The sequence below is a fragment of the Hyperoodon ampullatus genome (assembly GCF_949752795.1).
Source record: "Hyperoodon ampullatus genome assembly, chromosome: 3".
NCBI lineage: Eukaryota > Metazoa > Chordata > Mammalia > Artiodactyla > Ziphiidae > Hyperoodon > Hyperoodon ampullatus.
This window is the reverse complement of record NC_136916.1, coordinates 92805721-92828053: the sequence shown is the minus strand read 5'-3', so window position 1 is coordinate 92828053 and position 22333 is coordinate 92805721. Positions and strand designations below refer to the sequence as shown.

Genomic DNA, 22333 nt, shown 5'->3' with positions numbered 1-22333 from the left:
TTAGTTTCTTCCATTCTTGCTCTTCTTATGGTTTAGGCTTTTATTATTGCATTGAAAGTACTAACTATTTGATGAATCATCTGCTGCCACTCCTTATCAACTCTTATAATTCTAGCTTTTCTTATCTATTACTATATATTGGTCTTACAGTTTTCTCTTCTAAAGTGTTTTTCTCTTCTATGATTGAAGTTGACTTTGACAGTTGTTTCTTTATAAATGCAATTTATAAAAATAAATTTTCATCTTTCTAATTTCTGTTTTTTAATTAGTTTTATCAATATTTTTATCCTCTATTAAAGGTTCAAATATTGTAAGAATTTTGACTGTGAGCTATTTTTATGTCTGCTCGTTGTCTTTCCCTACCCACTCCCCTGCTAACTGAATGCTTTATCCTTATAAATGTATGTTTTCAACTTCTAGACATCTTTGAGGATCAATCCAAAATAATAGTCTAAAAGAATGACTTGTAATTTAGTTTTCAGTGTGGACAACAGATCAAGGAATTAAGAGCACAGCATGAAGAAAATATTAAAAAGTTGGCAGACCAGTTTTTGCAGGAACAAAAGGTAAATTTTAAAAATACTTAAAATATGTTCTTGTTATAAATCTTAAAATTTAGAAGTTAAAATTTGTATTTTTGTTATAAAACATTATATTTTTAAGTATTTTAGCCTGCCTAATTCTAAAAGTGACTTGCAGTGGCTTTACTGCTGAGTAAATTAGACATTTACAAAAGTATAACCTCAACTCTTAAAACTAATTTTGAGCTAAATATCTTTTACCTGACTTTTAAAAATAATTTTTGCTATTTATTTCTCAGGTTGTAAAGTGGATGATCATTTTACTGGAAAATCAATTATTTCCTATTTTATGCTTTTGAGAAATAGAAAAAAATTGAGAAAAATTTTCCTTAATTATCAGTCTGTTATTCTGAATTTCTTTCTTGAAACACAGAAATGGAACACTAGCCACTATTTTGATTCATATTTGGGGGGTGGCAAATTCTTTTAGTTCATACAATTCCAGTTGATATATATTATGAAAGTCCTGCTAGAAATGGAGGGAATTTGTCTGAAGTTTACTAGTCATTAGGACATTCATTTTTTATACACTGTAATCTAATCTGACTAGCTGTGGTTTGTATAAAATCTTGTGATTTAGAGTTAAGAGAGATTGAATAGTGAAAAGTATTTTTCTTGGTCTTTGGCAGCATCTCGTCTAAAGGACTAGAAGCTAAGGAAACCAGGTTTTCATTCTTTGCTCTTTCACTATTTTGCAGCATGATACTGAGGGCATCATTTTTTTTAATCTATAAAGTGGAATGGCTGCTGCCTATCTGCAGTCTTCCTTGAAGAGACATGGGGATAGATTGCTGGAAGATGGCAGGCCTGAGTGAGCTACCTAGGTGGCATTGAGGGCAGCCAGAAGGTATTATTGAGACACTGGATGGTTAGAGGAGCATAGTAGAACATGGAAGGAAGGGGACAAGAGGCTTGCTGTTGCAATTGTGTTATTACAAGCGCCCAGTATATAAATAATGGGATGAATTTGCTCTCTTCTCTTCTCCCAAGAAGCACGTATATAAGCTTTATCCTTTTTCCTGCCAAGTGTAGTTCTCCCTTTCTGCTCTTCTATATTAGGCTATTTTTACATTATTAATTAGCTAATATCTACTCCAGTTCTTCTTTGCACTTATCCTGCCCTAAATGGAGCAAGGTGGGGAGGAATGGAGATGCTTAAGGGAATTTCTCCTTTGTAGGGTGACATACTAGCTGCCTAATTCTACTCCTCATCCTCATTCTCTCTTCTTCAACTACTATAACTAGTTGATTCTGTGAAATTTGAGTTGTTTTTCGTAGGAACAAATCCATTGTAAGCTATATGAAACAAGCATAAGTTGTATTGAGGGATTATTATTATTTTTTAACTAAGTACATTCCTGTCTTGGAAATTACTCTGGGGAGGGGGTCAGCAAACTAAATCCAATCTCCTGCCTGTTTTTAACTGCCCATCAGCAAAAAACGGTCATTACATTGAAAAATGGTTAAAAAATCAAAAGAATATTTTATGACATGGGAAAGTTGTAAGAAATTCAAATCTTAGTGTCTACAAATACAATTTTATTAGAACACAGCCACACTCAATTGTTTATTGCTTTCATGCTACAAAGATAAATGGTTATAAACCAGAGGAGACTAAGAAGACTTGAGTACTTAAATGCAATGTAGTAAAAAATTAAATTAATTAATTAATTAAATAAAATAAATGCAGTGTAGTATCCTGGATTGGATCCTGGAACAGAAAAAGGTCTTAATGGAAAAAGTGGTGAAATCTAAGTAAAGTCTGGAGTTTAGTTAATGATGTACTAATGTTGGTTTCTTAGTTTTGCTAATGTGCTGTGCTAATGTGATGTTAACATTAAGGGAAATTGAGAGATGGGTAATTACTTCTCTATAAATCTAAATTATTTCAGAGTAAGAAGTTTATTTAGAAAACAATTAGGGGGACTTCCCTGGTGGCGCGATGGTTAAGAATCCGCCTGTCAGTGCAGGGGACATGGGTTCAAGCCCTGGTCTGGGAAGATCCCATATGCCGCGGACCAACTAAGCCCGTGTGCCACAGCTACTGAGCCTGCACTCTAGAGCCACTGAGCCACAACTATTGAGCCCACGTGCCACAACTACTGAAGCCCACGCATCTAGAGCCTACGCTCCGCAACAAGAGAAGCCACCGCAACGAGAAGCCCGCGCACTGCAACGAAGAGTAGCCCCCACTCTCCGCAACTAGAGAAAAGCCCTCACGCAGCAACAAAGACCCAACACAGCCAAAAATGAAAAAACAAATTTATTAAAAACAAAAAAACAATTAGGTGGCCCCCTTACCAAATCAACAGTACTGCATTTAGAAAGCCATCTTATTTTGTTAATAGTATTTAATATTGTCCATTCACGTAAAGGTATTGCCGTTAATAATGCATCAAAGGGACAACATCTTTATTAACTGTTTTAAATGGAAAAGTATTTTTGACCAGTAGTTTGTTGACTTTTAAGTTTTGTTTATTATTGTTTGTTTTATCCACATCAAAAAGCAGTGGAATATTATGGAAGTAGCCTTATGATGTAACATTATAGCAAAAATGCACAGAGATGCAGGATGGCTGCTCAGGTTGTACCTCATCGATTTTCTCACCTTTGGCTTTCATACTGACATGTTCAGAAAGTTCAGTTTATCGTTTCACTCATCAGCAACTAAGCTCTCAGAACTGGCTATCACTTACCAAGTTCCCAAAAACTGTGGGAATGAGAAAGACTGTGGTTTGAATCCCTTTTCCACACTTCTCTAGCTTTGTAATCTTGAACAAGCTGCTTAAACTTATTTAGGCCTCAGTTTTATTTTGTTTTTCCCAAAACTGTTCATTTGTCTCCACTAAAGGATAGACTTGAAAACAATTTGTAAACTATGAAACACAGTGCAAATGTTTGTTGTTGATTTTATCTGCCAGGTAGACTGGAATACCTACACCTGATTGTCAAAGCACCCTTTCTTCTTTATTGTGACAAATTCTTACAATTTGCCTCCTATTTTTCTAGATTTTCTGTAGATTTTTTAGTACTATTGTTTTTTATAATGTTACCAATGATTGCATTGCATAATGCTTTAGAGTTGACAGAACATTTAATGTTAATATTATTATGCATTAAATATTAATATGGCAACCCAAGCATGTGTACTTGACTCCTTGCCTCTCCCAGTTTTCCACTGAGGCAACTCAACCAATATAAAAGAGAAAACTGGCCCCCCACAGAATTGAGTCAGACCTAATCATAAACCTGAAGATTCAAGTTTCCAAGGAGGAGATATGGTTAGTTGAAGCAGGTTACAGGGGACACTGACTTGTGCATTGTTCTGCCATTCCTTCCTATGCTTGAGTGGCCAGTGCACCTGGGAAGAAGTTTGCCTGTTTTCCACCCTTGCTGTTTCTACTTGGGGAAAAGCCTGACAATGTCAGTAGCCATCTGTCACACTTGAGGGGGCACCTGTGTGCCATCCTCCTGCTCTCTGCTATCCTGCTCGATTACAACATATGCCTATACAGAATCCACTCTGCCCACAGCACCCAAGACTGTGCCAAACTGTAGGCCTCCACAGCAACCTACAGTGCGCAGCAAGACTGTCTTCTCACAGAATCACCAAAGAGAATTATCAGCATAGCCAAAGAGAATTATCTCTGCCTAAAATTTTAGGCCATTTATGATAGAGACTTTTAAAAAATATTATTCTCTGAATTCATATCAGGTATAAAAACTGAACAGAAAATAATATATCCCACATCTCTAAGTGTTTAGAATTTAGACCCATGGTATGTATTTCAAAAAAATGAACTGTTTCAGAATATTAAGTTAGTAGTTGTGTCAGTAGTTTCACATTTTGAACTGAAAAATGCTTACTGTTACCTAATCTAACAGCAAGAGGCCCACAAGTTTGAATCAAAAGATGGAAATGAATTGGATATAAACCATCATGCAGTACCTAAAAACATTCCAAAAGTTGCTGAGAATGCTGCAGGCAAGCATGAAGAACCCTCAAGCAATCATATTCCACATGGGAAAGGTATTACTATTATTTTGTGTTAATAAGATATTGACTTTTCTCACTTTGAAGTGGATTATTGAATCATAAAGAATATTGTTTCATTTTACTTCCATTATGATTAGGTGTCTGTTTCAAATTTGGATCCTTTAATAGAGAAGAAAAAACAGTAAGTCTATAGAGTTACAACTATGTCCAAAGCAAGATATAAAGATATTCATTTGATATAGCCTATTGCTCTACAAACTGATTATTATATTCCTTCAGAATATTTTCAATTTATGTAATGAAAAATATAAAATTATATTTTTTGTTACTGTTACTTGGGCAGAACAAATCAAACGAGGTGGTGATGCAGGAATGCCTGGAATAGAAGAGAATGACCTTGCAAAAGCTGAAGATCTTCCCATTGGTAAGTAAAAGTTATTAGAATATTTAACTGAAGTGATCATGTTATTTTTCATGTGACTCTATTGGGTTTTTTTTTTTAAATAAATAAATTTATTTATTTATTTATTTTTGGCTGCGTTGGGTCTTCGTTGCCGCGCATGGGCTTTCTCTAGTTGTGGCGAGTTGGGGCTACTCTTCATTGCAGTGCATGGACTTATTGCAGTGGCTTCTCTTGTTGCAGAGCACAGACTCTAGGCACGCAGGCTTTAGTAGTTGTGGCACGTGGGCTCAGTAGTTGTGGCTCGCGGGCTCTAGAGCGCAGGCTCAGTAGTTGTGGTGCACGGGCTTAGTTGCTCCACGGCATGTGGGATCTTCCCGGACCAGGGCTCGAACCTGTGTCCCCTGCACTGGCAGGTGGATTCTTAACCACTGCACCACCAGGGAAGCCCATAATGTGACTATTGTTTTTCTGAGTAACACCTGAGAAAAGTCACAGATATCTGGATGATTGATATTTCCAGTTAACTAACTCCCCATTAGTTGCCAAGATATAATTGTGTTGGATATATTTTTATGAAAAATTTTGCTAAAATGTATAAAGTACTTGTTTTTGCCTTAAGAGTCAAGCATAAAAAAAAAAAGTCAAACATATTTGAACTTTTTCTTGATGACTCAGAGTTATTTCTCATGACAGTTATGCTATGTTAGTTACTTATGTTTACTAAAAGTATGTGTGGCTTATTTCTTTCAGGCTAAATGTTCCTAGATTGCTGTGTTGTTGATGTGCTTTAATATGGCATAGTAATACCCTTATATAGGTTTTTAGGACATGGCGTTTCTTTTCAGTTAATCACCCGACACTTTATTTACTTTATTTATTTATTTTTTGGGGGGTACGCGGGCCTCTCACCGCAGTGGCTTCTCCCGTTGCGGAGCACAGGCTCCGGACGCGCAGGCTCAGCGGCCATGGCTCACGGGCCCAGCCGCTCCGCGGCATGTGGGATCTTCCTGAACCTGGGCATGAACCCGCGTCCCCCGCATTGACAGGCGACTCTCAACCACTGCGCCACCAGGGAAGCCCCCCCTAGAGTTTTAACTATGAGTTGCCCATACTGAGCCTCTGGCAATTAATTAGTTACAGTTCAGGTTTTGGTACCCTGGCACTGCCTTCTATGGCAGTTTCTGTTCTTTAGTCTCTCCTGTAAACCAAGACTCCCATATTTGCCTGTCTCTCTAATCATGGTTGTAGTAGTTTGCCCTGTGTCCTACTCTTTCTTATGGACCCAAGAACAGTTGTTGATTTTTCAGACTGTTTAGCTTTTTTCTTGTTGTTAGGATAGAGTGGCAACTTCTGAGCTCCTTATATGCGGAACCAGAAACCAGAAGTCTTCTGGATTAATTTTTGAACCTCTTTGAACTGTTGGTGCTTTGCTTTGAGAATCATTGTTCATAACAGTTATCCTTAATTATTTAGAGAAATGTTTTGAGTATAAAAATTATTTTGATATAGTCACTGGTGAAAAGAAACTTTGAGCTGTAGAGTCTAGTTAGATGCAAACACAAAGGAAAGCCATGTTGTACCTTCGTACCTTGAGCTCTCAGTATGGTCATGCCTTGCACATGGCAAGGTCCCAGTAAATGTGTATGGTCAAATTACCAGAATATCTTTAGCAGTGGGGCAATGGTCTCTAGAGTCAAACTGCTGGATTCAGACCTTTGGCTCTATCTTTTAACAGGCATGTGATCATTTATTTGCCCTTATCCTTATCAGTGAAATAGGATAACAGTTTCAACCTCATAGGGTGGGTGTGAGGTTTAAATGTAAAGCACCAAGAACAGTGTGCCTGGCATATAGCCCGTGCTATATAAATCTTAGCTGCTGTGGTTATTACCATGTATTTTATATTATTAGAAACATATTTTTATCTCCTTGTCACTCCTTTTACTGAGTATTGTCTTTTCTCCCTGAAGTAATCTATGTCATAATTCTTAGTGCCAGTACAAGTTCTGGTGTGTATGTGGAGTCCCTAATGACTATAGAGGCAATAATCCCACAGAGGAAGTAGAGGGAAGAACAGTTCATCCTTCTATTTTTTTTTCCATCCTTGTAATTTAAAAACAGACCCTTATGTGTTAATAGCAGTTTTGTTTACGATAGCCAAGACTGTACTAGAAACTATAGCAGAGCAGTGCTGAACTATCTTAAAATACAGCTCTGAAACAGTCAAGGGGTATATAGCATGCACCTATGGTTAGCATGATGCTTCAGCTTCTCAGCTTCCAAAGCCATAGAGCTAAACCTTAATGGGTTTTGTTTGTTTTTAATGTTTATTTGGAGCTAGTCACAAGATTTTACAGGAGTCTTGTAGTTTAACCCATTACCTTCTTGACCTGGATATTTTAGGCACCTGTGATGTTAGGCAGTTACATATTTGTATCACTAGTTTTTAAACTTTTTTAGATTTAGAAACATTCCAAACATACAGAAAAAGATAGAAAATAACATAATGAATAGTCAAGTATCCACTGCCCTTTAAAAAAACACACAAAAATAATGTAACATTTTGCCACATTAGTTTCAGATATTTCTGTTATTGATGTTATTGTTAAAGAAATAAAACATTACTGATGAACTGAAGCCTCCCTGTGTACCCTCCAGATCTCAATCCTGTCTCTTCTTCCTCAGAGGTAACTACTGTGCTGAGATTGGTGTGTATCAATTTCCATACATGTTTTTCGACTTTTACTGCACTTGTAAACATCTGTAAAACTATAAAGTATTGTTTTGTTTGCTTTCTTAAACTTTAAATAAATGATGTCTTATTGTTTATATGATTCTGCAACTTTTTTTTCCCCTCAGTATTATGCTTTTGAGACTCACCTGCGTTATACCTGTGGCTTTTTAACAGTTATAATTATTTCACTGTATAAATATACCATAATTTATCTATTCATATATAATAAACAATTAGGCCACTTCCAGGTGTTTTTTGTTGTTGTTGTTATTTCAAGCAAATACTACAGTGGACATTCTCATATATATCTTCTTGTGCACCTGAGAGTCTCTGGATACTTCTAGTATTTGATTAGTACATTGAGATTAAAAGGTGAGCTTGTTGCTGACTAGAGGACAGGCCTAGAGATCTAGCTGTCACAAGTCCTATGCAGTCACTGAGGGTGGAGGAGATCAATAGCTCAATACACTGGTAGTCTGTAAACAATTCCCAGTGCAGTGGTTGCAAAGCTGTGCACAAGGATATGAACTTAAAAGTAGAATTCTTGCATTATAGAGTATCTTCAGCTTTACTATACTTATATCAGTTTACACTTTTGCTAGTAATATATGACAGTTTTTGTTTATCCACATCCTCAACTAATATTTGAGTTTGCTATACTTTAAACTTTTTGCCAATCTGAAATGGTACCTTAAATTTGCCTTGGTATGAGTGACATTAAACATCTCTTCATATGTTTATTGGCCATTTTTGTTGCCTTCTTCTGTGATTTGCCTGGTAATCATTTTTGCCCATTTTTCTATTGGATTGTTGGTATTTTCCTTATTGATTTTTAAGAGTTCCTTAATAGTATGTAATGCAAATACCTTTTCCATATCATGCATATCAACAGAGAGGAAAATCTTATTTCTTACTTGGAAACTTCTTTCTAGTTTTAAGATCTAGTCAATCTCAGTAAAAATTGCCTCTAATGATTTACTTTGGGGAAAACTCATAAAGATATAAAGATTTTTATGTACCTAAGCAGTCAGAAGTTCTTTTTTTTTTTTGCGGTACTCGGGCCTCTTACTGTGGTGGCCTCTTCCGTTGCGGAGCACAGGCTCCGGACGCACAGGCTCAGCGGCCATGGCTCACGGGCTCAGCCGCTCTGCGGCACGTGGGATCTTCCTGGACCGGAGCACGAACCCGTGTCCCCTGCATTGGCAGGCGGACTCTCAACCACTGCGCCACCAGGGAAGCCCCAGAAGTTCTTTTATAATTAATAATTTATAAAGAAAAACTTTTTGGTTTTCTAAAAGTTTGGTTTTCTTTCTAGGTAGAGCTACTCTATTTATAAGATAATTTTCTAGAACAGAAGATTTCTACCTTGGCCATATATTGGAATCACTGGGGAGTTAAAAAAAGAAGAAGAAGAAAAAAAAAAAACGATGCCTGAGTCCCACTCCAGAGATTTTTATATATGTGATCTGAGTTGCTGCTAGGGCTCTGAATGTTTAAGTTCTTCTTAAGTGATTGTATTATGTAACCAACCTAGAAAACCACTGCTCTCAGAGGAGTCTCTAGATCTGCACTGCCTAATATCAGTACATTAGCTGCTGGTCACATGTAGCTATTTAAATTCATTAAACTTAAATAAAACTAAAATTTCAGTTCCTTGGTCAAACTAGCCACACTTCAAGGGCTTAATAGTCACCGTGGCTACTGGCTATTGTATTGGACAGCACAGATATAGAACGTTTCCATCATTGCAGAAAGTCCTATTGGATAGTGCTGCTCTAATTGAAACTGGTAATAGGGTTTGTTTCTGGGGAAGAAGACTAAGGATAGAGATGAAAAGGGGACTTTTCATTATATAACCTTTTGAATGTTGGTTTCAAAATTTTATAAGGTAATTTTATTAAATACCTATTCAAAAATAAATATCTTTTAAAAAATTAAAGAGATAATTACAGTGATATTTGAGAGGAGAAAAAAGATTATGTTTTAAAGAAGCAGTGTAGTTAATCTTTTTTGGGGGGGCAAAGATTCTTTCTCTAAAGTTTAGAGCTTTTAGAGGAAAAATTATCTAAATTTATAAAAATACATTAAAATATTTTAACAAATTAAATCATTGTAAATAGACTTTTAGGCATCTTGTAAAACAGAAATTGGCAAACTACAGCTTGGTTGCCTGTTTTAATAAATAGTTTTACTGAAACATTATCATGCTCATTTGTTGTGTATTGTCAATGACTGTTTTTGTGCTAGAACAGCAGAGTTGAGTATGGACTACAAGCTTAAAATATTCACTATCTAGCCCTTTAAGAAAAAGTTTTCAAAGATCCCTGTTATAGAAGAAACAAATCAGGTAAAATTGGGCATTTTTTATTGTTGTTGTAGGGGAGAAATACTAGCACAATATCAAATTGTACATATTCCTGGAAACTGCTACTAAAGGTACATAATTACATAAACTTCTAATGATACATTTGGTTTATAATTGAAAGACATTTCTTTCACTGTCATATTTTATAGGGCCACAATTTACATTGGCCACAATTAAGAAAAAAGGAATCAAAATAGCCTTGAACCAGCAAGTATCATCCAGGGAGAATAGGATAGAATAGGACTCAGTGAGTTTGAGGGTTTAATTGGTACCTGTTTCTCTCACTTTTTAAAAACTATACTTCTAAAGTATTGTGTTTTAGTGGTTATTCTAGGGATTACTATATGCATCCTATACGTATCATGGTATACTTAGAAATAGTATTGTACTACTTCATGTAAAATGTTAGAACCTTACAGAGATATAATTCCATTTACTTTGCCTCATTCTTTGTGCAGTTGTTATCATATATGATATTTCTATATGTTAAAAATCCCAGGGCTTCCATGGTGGCACAGTGGTTGGGAGTCCGCCTGCCAATGCAGGGGACGCGGGTTCATGCTCCAGTCCGGGAGGATCCCGCATGCCGTGGGGCAGTTGGGCCCGTGGGCCATGGCCACTGGGCCTGCGCGTCCAGAGCCTGTGCTCCGCAGCAGTAAGAGGCCTGCATACTGCTAAAAAAAAAAAATCCCAGTGTTTTCATTATTACTTTGGTTTAAAAAACCTTTTAAGGGCTTCCCTGGTGGTGCAGTGGTTAAGAATCTGCCTGCCAATGCAGGGAACATGGGTTCGAGCCCTGGTCCGGGAAGATCCCACATGCCACGGAGCAACTAAGCCCGTGCGCCACAACTACTGAGCCTATGCTCTAGAGCCCACGAGCCACAACTACTGAAGCCCGCATGCCTAGAGCCCGTGCTCTGCCACAAGAGAAGCCACCGCAATGAGAAACACGGACACCGCAACGAAGAGTAGCCCCCACTCGCCACAACTAGAGAAAAGCCCACACGCAGCAACAAAGACCTAAGGCAGCCAAAATTATAAATAAATAAAATTTTTAAAAAACCTTTTAAGAAAATGGGAGAAGAAAATATTATGGTCTCTTATATTTACCACATGCTTACCGCTTAAACAGTGCTCATTATTCCTTCCCATGGATTCTAATTTCTATCTTGATTATCATTTTCCCTTCAGCTTGAAGAACTTCCTTTAGCATTTCTTGAAATGCAGGTCTTCTAGCAACAAATTTATCCAACTCTTGTTTATCTGAAAACATTTTTATTTCATACTCATTTTGAGGGATATTTTTACTGGATATAGAAATATGCTTGTTGTTTTTTTTTCTGTCAGCACTTTAAAGACGCAATTCCACTGCCTTCTAGCCAACAATGATTCTAAGTCAACCGTTATTCTTTCTGTTGTGCTTTTGTATTAGTGTGTATTCGTTTTCTCTAACTGCTTTAAAATTTTTCTCTTTAGCTTTCATTTTTATCAGTTTGACTAAAGTGTGCCTTGGTCTTGTTTTTCTTTGTACTTATCCTGCTTGGAATTCCCTGAGGTTATTTAATCTGGGGGGTGATTTTTTCACCAAATTTGGTGAATATTCAAATTCGAATATTATTTAGTAATTTTTCTGCCCTATTTTTTCCCTAAGACTCAAAATACATGCATTGCAGACTGCTTGATATTGTCCCACATGTCACTGAATTTTTGTTCATTTTTTTACAATAATTTTTCTTTCAATTTTTTTAATGTCTTTGATTTGTCTTCAAGTTCATTGACGCCTTTTTCTGCAGTGTTTAGACTGCTATTCAGAACCCATCTAGTGTAGTTTTCATTTCAGATGTATTTTCAGCTCTAGAATTTCCATTTGGTTCTTGTTTTAGTTTCCACTTCTCTGTTGGATATCCCTATCTTTCCCTTTAAATCTTTGTGTGTGTGTGTGTGTGTGTGTGTGTGTGTGTAAAACAGTTGTTTACCAGTCCTTGTTTGCTAGTTTATACAAATGGATCATTTTTGAGTCTGTTTCTGTTGATTGCTTTTTTTCTTGATTATGGGTGGTATTGCCTATTTCTTTATATGCTTAGTAACTTTATCGTGTACTGTATGAATGGATTTTGTTGTCTTCTTTTAAAGGGTGCTGAGTTTTTTTCTTGCAGACAGTTAAATTACTGGTGGATCTTCTTGATTCTGTTAGGCTTGGTTTTATGCTTTGTTTGGGCAGGTCAGTGTTGATTTTGTTCTTAGTCTGAGGACATGGCCCTTAACTCTAAGGTGTGATCCCTTCTTTTAAAGTAGACTTCTAGCATTTCATTTGAATGCCCAAGATGCTCAGTGAAGATTCTGTACTGTGGGCCAGAGATCCAGTTGTCTCCAAGTACTACATGACCTCTGTTTTTTTTGTTCAGTTCTCAGCCCTTTAGCAGGTGCTATGTGTTAGGCCCCATAGAGTCTCACCATATGTATACACAGCCCAGGTCTTGGCCAGAGACCCAAGGGGACTATTCATGCAGATTTCTGTCCCCCATTTCACACAGCTCCTTTTTCTATAGTATTCTGTCCTACAAGTTCCATCCACCTCAGCAGCTCAATCTGCTTCCTCTGCTCACTAAGACTGTTCATCTCATGTATGTCGCTTCTTTCAAGAATTGGTCTTGTACTCTGGTTGTCCAATGCTTTATCTATTTTGTCCATATTAAAAATTGTTTAGGATGTAAGAGAGGGCAAGTCCAGTACTAGTTATTATGTCATGGCTAGCATTGGAAGTCCATGTTATTCTTTTTAAATTATATAAATGGATTTTTAAGTATGAAGGAATTTCAGTTCACAGACCAGGTCTTAGGAGCCATATTAGAACATCATTTTAATAGTCTCTATAGACATGTATCTGTATTTCTTAGAGGGCTGAGATGGCTCCACTGGTCAATATTTGAGCAGTTACAAGCATGTTACATCTGTTTATGTACGCAGAACAAAATAACATAAGAATGTTACATCATTGTTTTGTTCATGCTTCTGAATGATTACTATTTTAATGGGTAATTACTGATCAGAGTTTCGTGAACTTCCAAAAACATTACTATAACTAAACATTCATCAGGATTCCTAAGTGTGAGCAAACTGTGTAATCAGGAGGCTCAATAAATTGGTTAGGGCTGGTAGTTTCACATTTAAATGTTTTTGTTTCCTTAACCTGAATCTTGGATTCTTTTTCATTTTAGTGATAAATGCTTAACTTTGACAACTCTAAATACTTAGTATATGTTGAACACCTACTATTTTCTAGGCATCTATCACAATCTTTTAGCAAATATTCTCACTTATTCCCCACATTGATCATGCAGGGCAGATGGCATTATCCCTGTTTTTCAGATGAAGACTGAGGCTTCAAGAAATTAGACACTAAAGTCTTACAGTTAATAAATTACAGAGCCATGATTTGAGCCCTGGTCTAACTCTAAAGCCCATGCTTTTTATTCTTTTATTCTCTTAGCTGTGCAACAGAACCACCTTTGGAGCTTTTAATAAATACAGATACCTAGGTACCATCCTGATATTCAGTATGTCCGGGGTGGTATCTGTAAAACTGAAGTGTTGCCAGATTTGAGCACCACTGTTTACTAGTGCCATATTCCTTTTCCGTCGTCACAGGCACTGGATTGTGAAGCCCTGTAAGGCAGAAAACTAGGAATATGAACATTTTAAAGATTGTAGCTGTCACTGAAATAAGAAAATGAGAGTGAAAGGCAAGGATACTTCTTTTTTGGTTCTCAGGGTAAAGGCTGCAGCTGAGGGCTAATAGAGAAGCTAAGGAGGATTAGCCCTAAACTTCCTATTACCTTTTGTAAGCATATCAGCCAGGTTCTCCAGAAATGACTACTTTGAATTTTTAAGTCAAGTGAGAGGTATGTCTCATCTCTACTGTCATGAGTTTCAGTTCCTCATCTGTGAAAGGGGATATCTACCTCAGATAGATTTGAGAGTGACATGAGATTATTGCCTGGTTCATACTAAGTATTCAGAAAGTGGGAGCTACTGTTATTATAATTAGTACTATTACTGCTTCCTTTGGAATTACCAGTTTAGTACCAGCCCTCAGCCCCCTAACTACCTATCCTAACTTTTTTTTTTTTCGGTATGCGGGCCTCTCACTGTTGTGGCCTCTCCCGTTGCAGAGCACAGGCTCTGGACGCGCAGGCTCAGCGGCCATGGCTCACGGGCCCAGCCGCTCTGCCGCATGTGGGATCCTCCCGGACCAGGGCACGAACCCGTGTCCCCTGCATCGGCAGGCGGACTCTCAACCACTGCGCCACCAGGGAAGCCCCCTAACGTTTTTTTATTGTTCGTTGTCTCTAATATGGCCCCTTCTTTCCTCTCTGACTTCATTTCTATGCTTTCACCTCACTGCTTTCTTTGCATTTCCTCAGATATGCTGTGAATGTTCCTGTCTCAAGGCCTTTGTACTTACTGGTCTCTGCCTGAATAGTCTTCCTCCACGTTTCATTCATACCTCTGCTCAAATATGTCTCCTTCAGAAATGCCTCCCCTGACCAACCAACTAAAATAGAATGTCCCACTACTCTCTATCACACGTCCCTGTTTTACTTTATGCATAACATTTTCACTCTGACATTTATATTATATTCTGTACATACTTTTTTTAAGTAGCATTTAATCAATTTATTTATTTATTGAAGTGTGGTTGATTTACAATATTATGTTAGTTTCAAGTGTAAAGTACCATTTTAATACAATAGAAATAAATCAAGGGCTGATTGGATCTAGTGAATATAGTTAAAAATATATTGCCTTTAACATGAAAAGATGCTCAACATCACCAATCATTAGAGAAATGCAAATCAAAACCACAATGAGTTATCACCCCACACCGGTCAGAACGGCCATCATCAAAGTCTACAAACAACAAACGCTGGAGAAGGTGTGGAGAAAAGGGAACCCTCCTATGCTGTTGGGGGGAATGTAAATTGGTACAGCCACTATGAAGAACAGTATGGAGGTTCCCCCCAAAACCAAAACTAGGGCTACCATACAATCCAGCAATCCTACTCCTGGGCACACACCCAGAGAAAAACATGGTTCGAAAGGATACATGCACCCCAGTGTTCACTGCAGCACTGTTCACAATAGCCAAGACATGGAAGTAACCCAAATGTCCACTGACAGACAAATGGACAAAGAAGATGTGGTACATACCAATGGAATATTATTCAGCCATTAAAAAGAAAGAAATAATACCATTTGCGGTAACATGGATGGACCCGGAGACTATCATACTAAGTGAAGCAACTCAGGCATGGAGAGAGAAATATCATATATCACTTATATGTGGAATCTGCTAGTGTTGGAGGGTCTCCTGCAGAGGTGGGGGGTCGCCGTGGCTCACCATGAGGACAAGGAAACTGGCAGCAGAAGTTTGGGGAAGCACCCCCCAGCGTGAGCCCTCCCAGAGTCCACCACCAGCCCCACCAAAGAGCCCAGGCAGGCTCCAGTGTTGGGTCACCCCATGTACATACTTTTTAATTTATTTGTTGTTATATAACTTGGTCTGTTTTGTCCACCGCGGAATCTCCAGCTTTTTAGAGCAGTGCTTAGCATATAGTACGCACTTAATAAGTATTGCTAAAAGACTGAATTTCTAAATTTGATAGCTCTCCTTTATAAAAAAGACAAAACCCAGTATCATAGTGGTAAGATAAAAGCTATGTGTCCTAGTGTATCCGGTATTTTGTCTTTATGTTAAATAGGTTTTACCATTTTATGTTTGGTAATTTTCCTTAATAATGGCTTTATCAATGATATATATTTTAACAGCCTAGTTATTTATTTATTTATTTTTTTGTGGTACGTGGGCCTCTCACTGTTGTGGCCTCTCCCTTTGTGGAACACAGGCTCCGGACATGCAGGCTCAGCGGCCATAGCTCACGGGCCCAGCCGCTCCGCGGCATGTGGGATCTTCCCGGACCAGGGCACGAACCTGTGTCCCCTGCACTGGCAGGCGGACTCTCAACCACTGCGCCACCAGGGAAGCCCAACAGCCTAGTTATTAATGATATTATCTGATAGTAGCATGCTGTCCTCTGTTGACTTGTATGTTTTCCCCTGGCTCTCAGTGGTCATCAATGGAGAAGACCTGAGTAAAATATATCACAAATTATAACTTTAATATCATACATAATTGTTTGCATTCTTTTCAGTGTCTAATTCTTTCCCAGACTTAAGTTGTCTTTGAGCTCACATTTATTTAGTTTCTCTTAATTTGTTTAAGGAGTACACATAGTCATTGACCTAGTGTTTAGTACTTCCCTGAGAACTCACTCTATCATGTAGTTACAAAAATGCTCACCATAAAATTATTTATAATGATAAATTGAAGACCATATAAATGTTATAGGTAATCTTATAAGTTCATTAAATGTGTTCTATCCATAAATGTGATATGTAGTCATTAAAAAAGATAGTGTTGAACTGTTTTTATTAATATATCTATGATTTTTTTTTTTTTGGCCACGCCATGTGGCTTGTGGGATCTTAGTTCCCCAACCAGGGATTGAACCTGGACCCTCGGCAATGAAAGTGCAGAGTCCTAACCACTGGGCTGCCAGGGAATTCCCAATATACCTACGATTTTTTTAATGAAAAAAGAAGGTTACAAGGAAGCACGTACAATATAATCTCATTTTTGTGGAGGAAAAATTAGATACCTGTATGTGTATAGAAAAAAAGTCTGAAGAATCCTATCCAAAATCGGAGAGCAAGATCAGCAGTCTTAGTTTGTGTCCAAGTCCACTAGTAATATTCCGGATCTTCATTTGTTTTGGTACCACTAACTGTAACTATTAATTCTGGCTCCTGGGAAAGCCTCTGTCTTGTCCTGGATATAAATAAATCACCTCTCCCCTTAGTTCAACAAAAAAAAAGGCTGGAGTTTTTTTTAAAGGAATTTTTCTAGGAAAATAAACAAAAAAGTCACAGTGAAAGCATAGAAACCAAAGTGTTTACAGAACACACATTACTTTTTCCTAAGTAGTAAAAGTCTATCCACCAACTAGCTTAGCTGATGCAGTTTATGGCACTCTAAAGTCCTTGTGGCAATTCTTTACCCAGATCTTTCTAGCCAAACCTAGTAAGTTGGAAGTTTGGACTCAGTACTACCATTTAGGAATGTTGTAGAGGAAAATGGGATGACATAGAAAAATGTATATAAATATGAAATAAAAAATCAGATTATATAACCAAAAAAATCAGATTATAAAATAGTATATATGATGGTGTCCTAATTTTGTTTAAGGTATATGGTGTAATGTACAGAAAAAAACAAACAAAACAGATAATCTTGAAATGGTAGCAGTGGTTATCTTTAAGTGGTGGAATTACAGCTCATTTTAAATTTCTTTCTGGTTCTCTATTTTTCTAAATTTTTACAGAAATGTAGTAATTCATGTCAAACTTATAAGGCTCCATATTACCACAGTCACGTCCTCAGGTTCCTTCTTGGTGAATTCAACCAGCCTCAGATTGTATACTGTATTTGCACTCCGTGGTTGTTTGAATCCTCAGATGCAGAACTATGGATAAGGAGCACTGACTAAGGGACTTGAGCATGGGGGTGGGGTCGGGTGTCCTGGAACCAGTCCCCCATGGATGTCAAGGCTTGACTGTATAGTTTCTACTACAGACACACCGTGTTTTATTGTGCTTAGCTTTACAGTACCTCACAGATCGTGTTTTTGACAAATTGAAGGTTTGTGGCAATCCTGTGTCAAGCAAATCTATCAGTACCATTTTCCCAACAACATTTGCTCTTTTCATTGTCTCTGTGTCACATTTCGGTAATTCTTGCAATATTTCAAACCTTCCACCAGCAAAAAGATTACAACTTGCTAAAGGGTCAGGTAATGTTTAGTATTTTTTTAACAATGAAGTATTTTTAAATTAAGGTGTGTATACATTGTTTTTTTAGACATAATTCTACTGTACACTTAATAGACTACTGTATAGTGTAAACATAACTTTTATATGCACTGGGAAACCAAAAAAAATGCATGCAACTCGCTTTATCGTGATATTCACTTTATTGCAGTGGTCTAGAACTGAACCTGCAATATCAAAGGTATGCCTGTATATCAGTTCTAAACTCCTCTGGATGTTTTATAAAGGCTTTCTTTTTTTTTTTTTTTTGGCTGCACCACATGGCATGTGGGATCTTAGTTGCCCAACCAGGGATTGAACCCGTATATAAAGGCTCTTTTTAATCCAGCTTTTTCTACCTATCTAAATCTTCATAGTTTTGCCTCTGAATAGTCACCTTGTTCTTGGGCAGGAGGCATTATTAAATAAAGCTAAGAACATGTATGATCACTTCTTGTTTAGTATTGAAAGTACCCTCTTTTGTCTTTTGGTTTATATAGTACTGGAGCCAGCTAGGGTCCAACAGTGATCCACAAGTTTGTACATTGTGACTGACTTCTCTTTCCAGTATATCTACCAGATGCTTAGTTGTCCTCAGAGTCTGTTAGCAAATCAAAATGGTGTTAAACCTGGGAAAGTACTGCTCTTTAAAGATGTTAGCTGATTGTTGTTATTTAGCTGTCTTATGTGCAGTGGTGGGTGTTGGGCATTGCAGCTGGCAATACAAACAAGGAAATGGGGGAACACAGTAAGATATAGAAAACCTCAATTTTCTGTAAATTCGAATGGGTTGCTTTCTTAGAGTGAATTTTAAACTTCTTGGGTCCTTAAGTTTAGAAATCTATATAATAATAAATGAAATACAGTTACCAAAATAAACTTTGAGGATTATAAAAATAACCCAAGTATACTAGTTAGGACTGACAAGGCTGTTTTGTATTAACAAATAATCCCCAAATTGCAATTGCTTAAAGCAATAAAGTTTCATTTATTGTTCACATTACAGACTGATGCAGGTTGCATGATTCTCTTTGCAGCTCTCTCTAAGCAGTGTCCTCTTCCATTATTTGATGCCACCATCTTCATATGTAGCCTTCTAATTTGTGACAGCAGGGAAGAGAGATTGTAGGTGATTTGCACAGAAGATTTTATTGGCATAGTTGGAAGTGGCTCATTCTGTTTCACTTACATTCTTATGGTTAGAACCCAGTTTCGTGGCACATAAAAGTAAGGAAGCCTGATCTTCCTCTGTGCCTAGGAAAAATATAATGAAATGGGGTCACAAAGCATCGTGTCTGCCACACCAAAGTTTTAGAAGAATAAAATGTGCCACTAACCATATCTTATAGATGGGCTCTCTGTTTTTTTTCTCTTTATCTGTTTGCCTTCTGTCTAGTTTCCTTCTTGTTCTCTGCCTTTCTGTCACATTAAGCTGCCCAAGGTTGCAGTGGAGTGAGTGAAAAATGATCTCTTTCCCTATTGCCTTTATTTCTTAAGGGAGAAGAAAGTCCCAACTCTAAGTAAGTACATCTTGGCTAGTAAAGCTTTTTATACAAAACTTAAAAATTCCCTTTTCAGGAACACTCTTGCACTGCTGGTGGGAATGTAAATTGATACAGCCACTATGGAAAACAGTATGGAGGTTCCTTAAAAAACTACAAATAGAACTACCATACGACCCAGCAATCCCACTACTGGGCATATACCCTGAGAAAACCATAATTCAAAAAGAGTCATGTACCAAAATGTTCATTGCAGCTCTATTTACAATAGCCAGGAGATGGAAGCAACCTAAGTGTCCATCATCGGATGAATGGATAAAGAAGATGTGGCACACATATACAATGGAATATTACCCAGCCATAAAAAGAAACGAAATTGAGTTATTTGTAGTGAGGTGGATGGACCTAGAGTCTGTCATACAGAGTGAATTAAGTCAGAAAGAGAAAAACAAATACCGTATGCTAACACATATATATGGAATCTAAGGGGGAAAAAAAAAAGGTCATGAAGAACCTAGGGGTGAGATGGGAATAAAGACACAGACCTCCTAGAGAATGGACTTGAGGATATGGGGAGGGGGAAGGGTAAGCTGTGACAAAGTGAGAGAGTGTCATGGACATATATACACTACCAAACGTAAAATAGATAGCTAGTTGGAAGCAGCCACATGGCACAGGGAGATCAGCTCGGTGCTTTGTGACCACCTAGAGGGGTGGGATAGGGAGAGTGGGAGGGAGGGAGACACAAGAGGGAAGAGATATGGGAACATATGTATATGTGTAACTGATTCACTTTGTTATAAAGCAGAAACTAACACACCATTGTAAAGCAATTATACTCCAATAAAGATGTTAAAAAAATTCCCTTTTCAAAAATAAAATCTGAACTTGTTGAATCAGTCATATTTAATTTTTATTTAAAATCTGAGCAACTTAGAGTAGCATATTCTCATAGCTTTGCCTAATCTATAAATGTCAATTTTTATTTATACTACCCATATAAAAAGGTCTCACTGTATCTGAAGAGATTCATTTATTTATTCATTCATCAAATTTTAGTTGAGCTCCTGTTATATGCCAGGCACTATTCTAGGTATTGGAGATATAGTGATGAACAAGACAGAATTCCTGTCTTGTATTCTGGTCAGATTTATTGATCATCAAAATCTGTGATGGATGGTGCAATATATCAATTAGTAACCATAAATTAATTAGTTAATATACCAACTATAAGGATTACAAAATTAGAGTAAGCATCATAGGATTAGTGCAATGTAAACAGGTTCATGGTGGTTGGTATTTAGAAACCATAATATCATGGGGAATAATATGGATCTGTTTTTAATTTTAGCTTTAAAGAAACCCCCTGTTTCCTTTTCTCAATATGAAAGTCATCAAGTAATCTCCCATCTTCCAACTGGACAACCTCTCTCCCCAAATATGGTTCCAGGTATGAAGTTTTATTCTTAAAATTCCATTTGAAAATCAATTTTCTGGTCATGTATTGTTACATAGTGAATAAAACATGTCACTTAGCAGCACAGTGAAGTATCATTCATTATTCTAGTTAACTTTGTATATTATCAAATGACTGACAAAAGCTCAGGGAGAGATCATTACAAAATGAACTTTGTCTAATGGACTATTAAGAGTGGAAGAATTATTTGTTCTGCCACTCTGGACTACGTTCCCTTTCATCACTACTAGTATATATGTATTTACCTTCTCCAAAATTTCGTTTATCTCACAGAGGCCTTCTATAAAATGAGATCTGCCTGTATTAAACTCCCTACTCTGTACTTATCTGTATGTTTTCTACTGAATACCTACTCAATTTTACAGAAATGTTCCCCTAAAATGAGAATTGATATGATTAAAATTAATTGTAATAAAGATCTAAATCGAGGCTTTGATGAGTTAAAAAGGGAGGTAGGGGAAAGAAAAGTTATATCCAGGAGATACTAATAAGAATCAAGAGTTAAGAGTTGTGTCGCTGTGTAGATGAAAATGACTTCAAGATTAGAAATTCTAAAAACCTTATTGGATTTTGGAGATTTCTGACAGCAATATAGAATTTGGAGGGAAGAAAAGTTACAGGTATCACTACCATTTTAATCTTTGGGTTTCTACTATTGATATATATTCCACTGATGAACAGGTTTATAATCAATACTAAAGATACCCACCTGGGAATGATTAGTAAACTTCACACAACTAAAATCACATTGGTTATAAGATTTGATTAAAGAAATAAAATAAAGCTTTAAAAAAAAGCTACCTGACTACCCAGTATCAGATAACAGTGTCTTACCTTTTCTCAGGTAGGTCTTATGAAATTCTTCTGCAAAATATGACCTTAATTTGATGTTTTTATGCCATAGATTCTCATGGAAACCCCAGAACTTCAAAACAGAAGCCTTCCAATCCTCTTCAACATTTAATTCCAGGCCCTAACTTGGAGAGTGAACCCAGAATTCAAGCAGATATTCTAAAGCAGGCTACTAAGGATCGAGCCGGTGATCTCCATAAACTGAAGCAAAGTAAGAGTCAGTTGATGAATATTATGCTGAAAAGATTTCTTTAAATATAATATATTTATTTACAGGTCTGAATTAAGGTCTTCATTATTATAATCTCTAACTAATGGATGTATAGTGAAGTTATATACATACAAAGAGAAAGTATGACGGTTGTAAAATTTAAAAGAAAAGTAGGTTTTAAATGGATAGAGATATTTTAAAGAACACTTGCAAAAACTTCTCTTGTTCTCTAGTGTTAAAAAATAAATTTCAGGTGAGTTGATTTTTAAAATGCTATTAGTTCTT

General features: G+C 36.9%; 1 protein-coding gene across 6 annotated transcripts in view; it reads left to right on the top strand.

Moving 5' to 3' along the window:
• Positions 1-22333, top strand: part of GOLM2 (golgi membrane protein 2) — a gene marked incomplete at both ends in the record, with an annotated part of 102000 nt that overhangs the window by 45838 nt on the left and 33829 nt on the right. For 2 of the 6 annotated variants that reach the window (XM_079698764.1, XM_079698767.1), the window contains 5 exons: positions 476-566; positions 4470-4611; positions 4922-5002; positions 20860-20958; positions 21890-22048. In XM_079698764.1, coding sequence (XP_079554890.1) covers positions 476-566; positions 4470-4611; positions 4922-5002; positions 20860-20958; positions 21890-22048 — 572 coding nt within the window. Of the gene's footprint in view, positions 1-475; positions 567-4466; positions 4612-4921; positions 5003-20859; positions 20959-21889; positions 22049-22333 lie in introns of all 6 variants that reach the window. The other 4 variants (XM_079698763.1, XM_079698766.1, XM_079698765.1 and 1 more) reach the window with 2 other exon arrangements.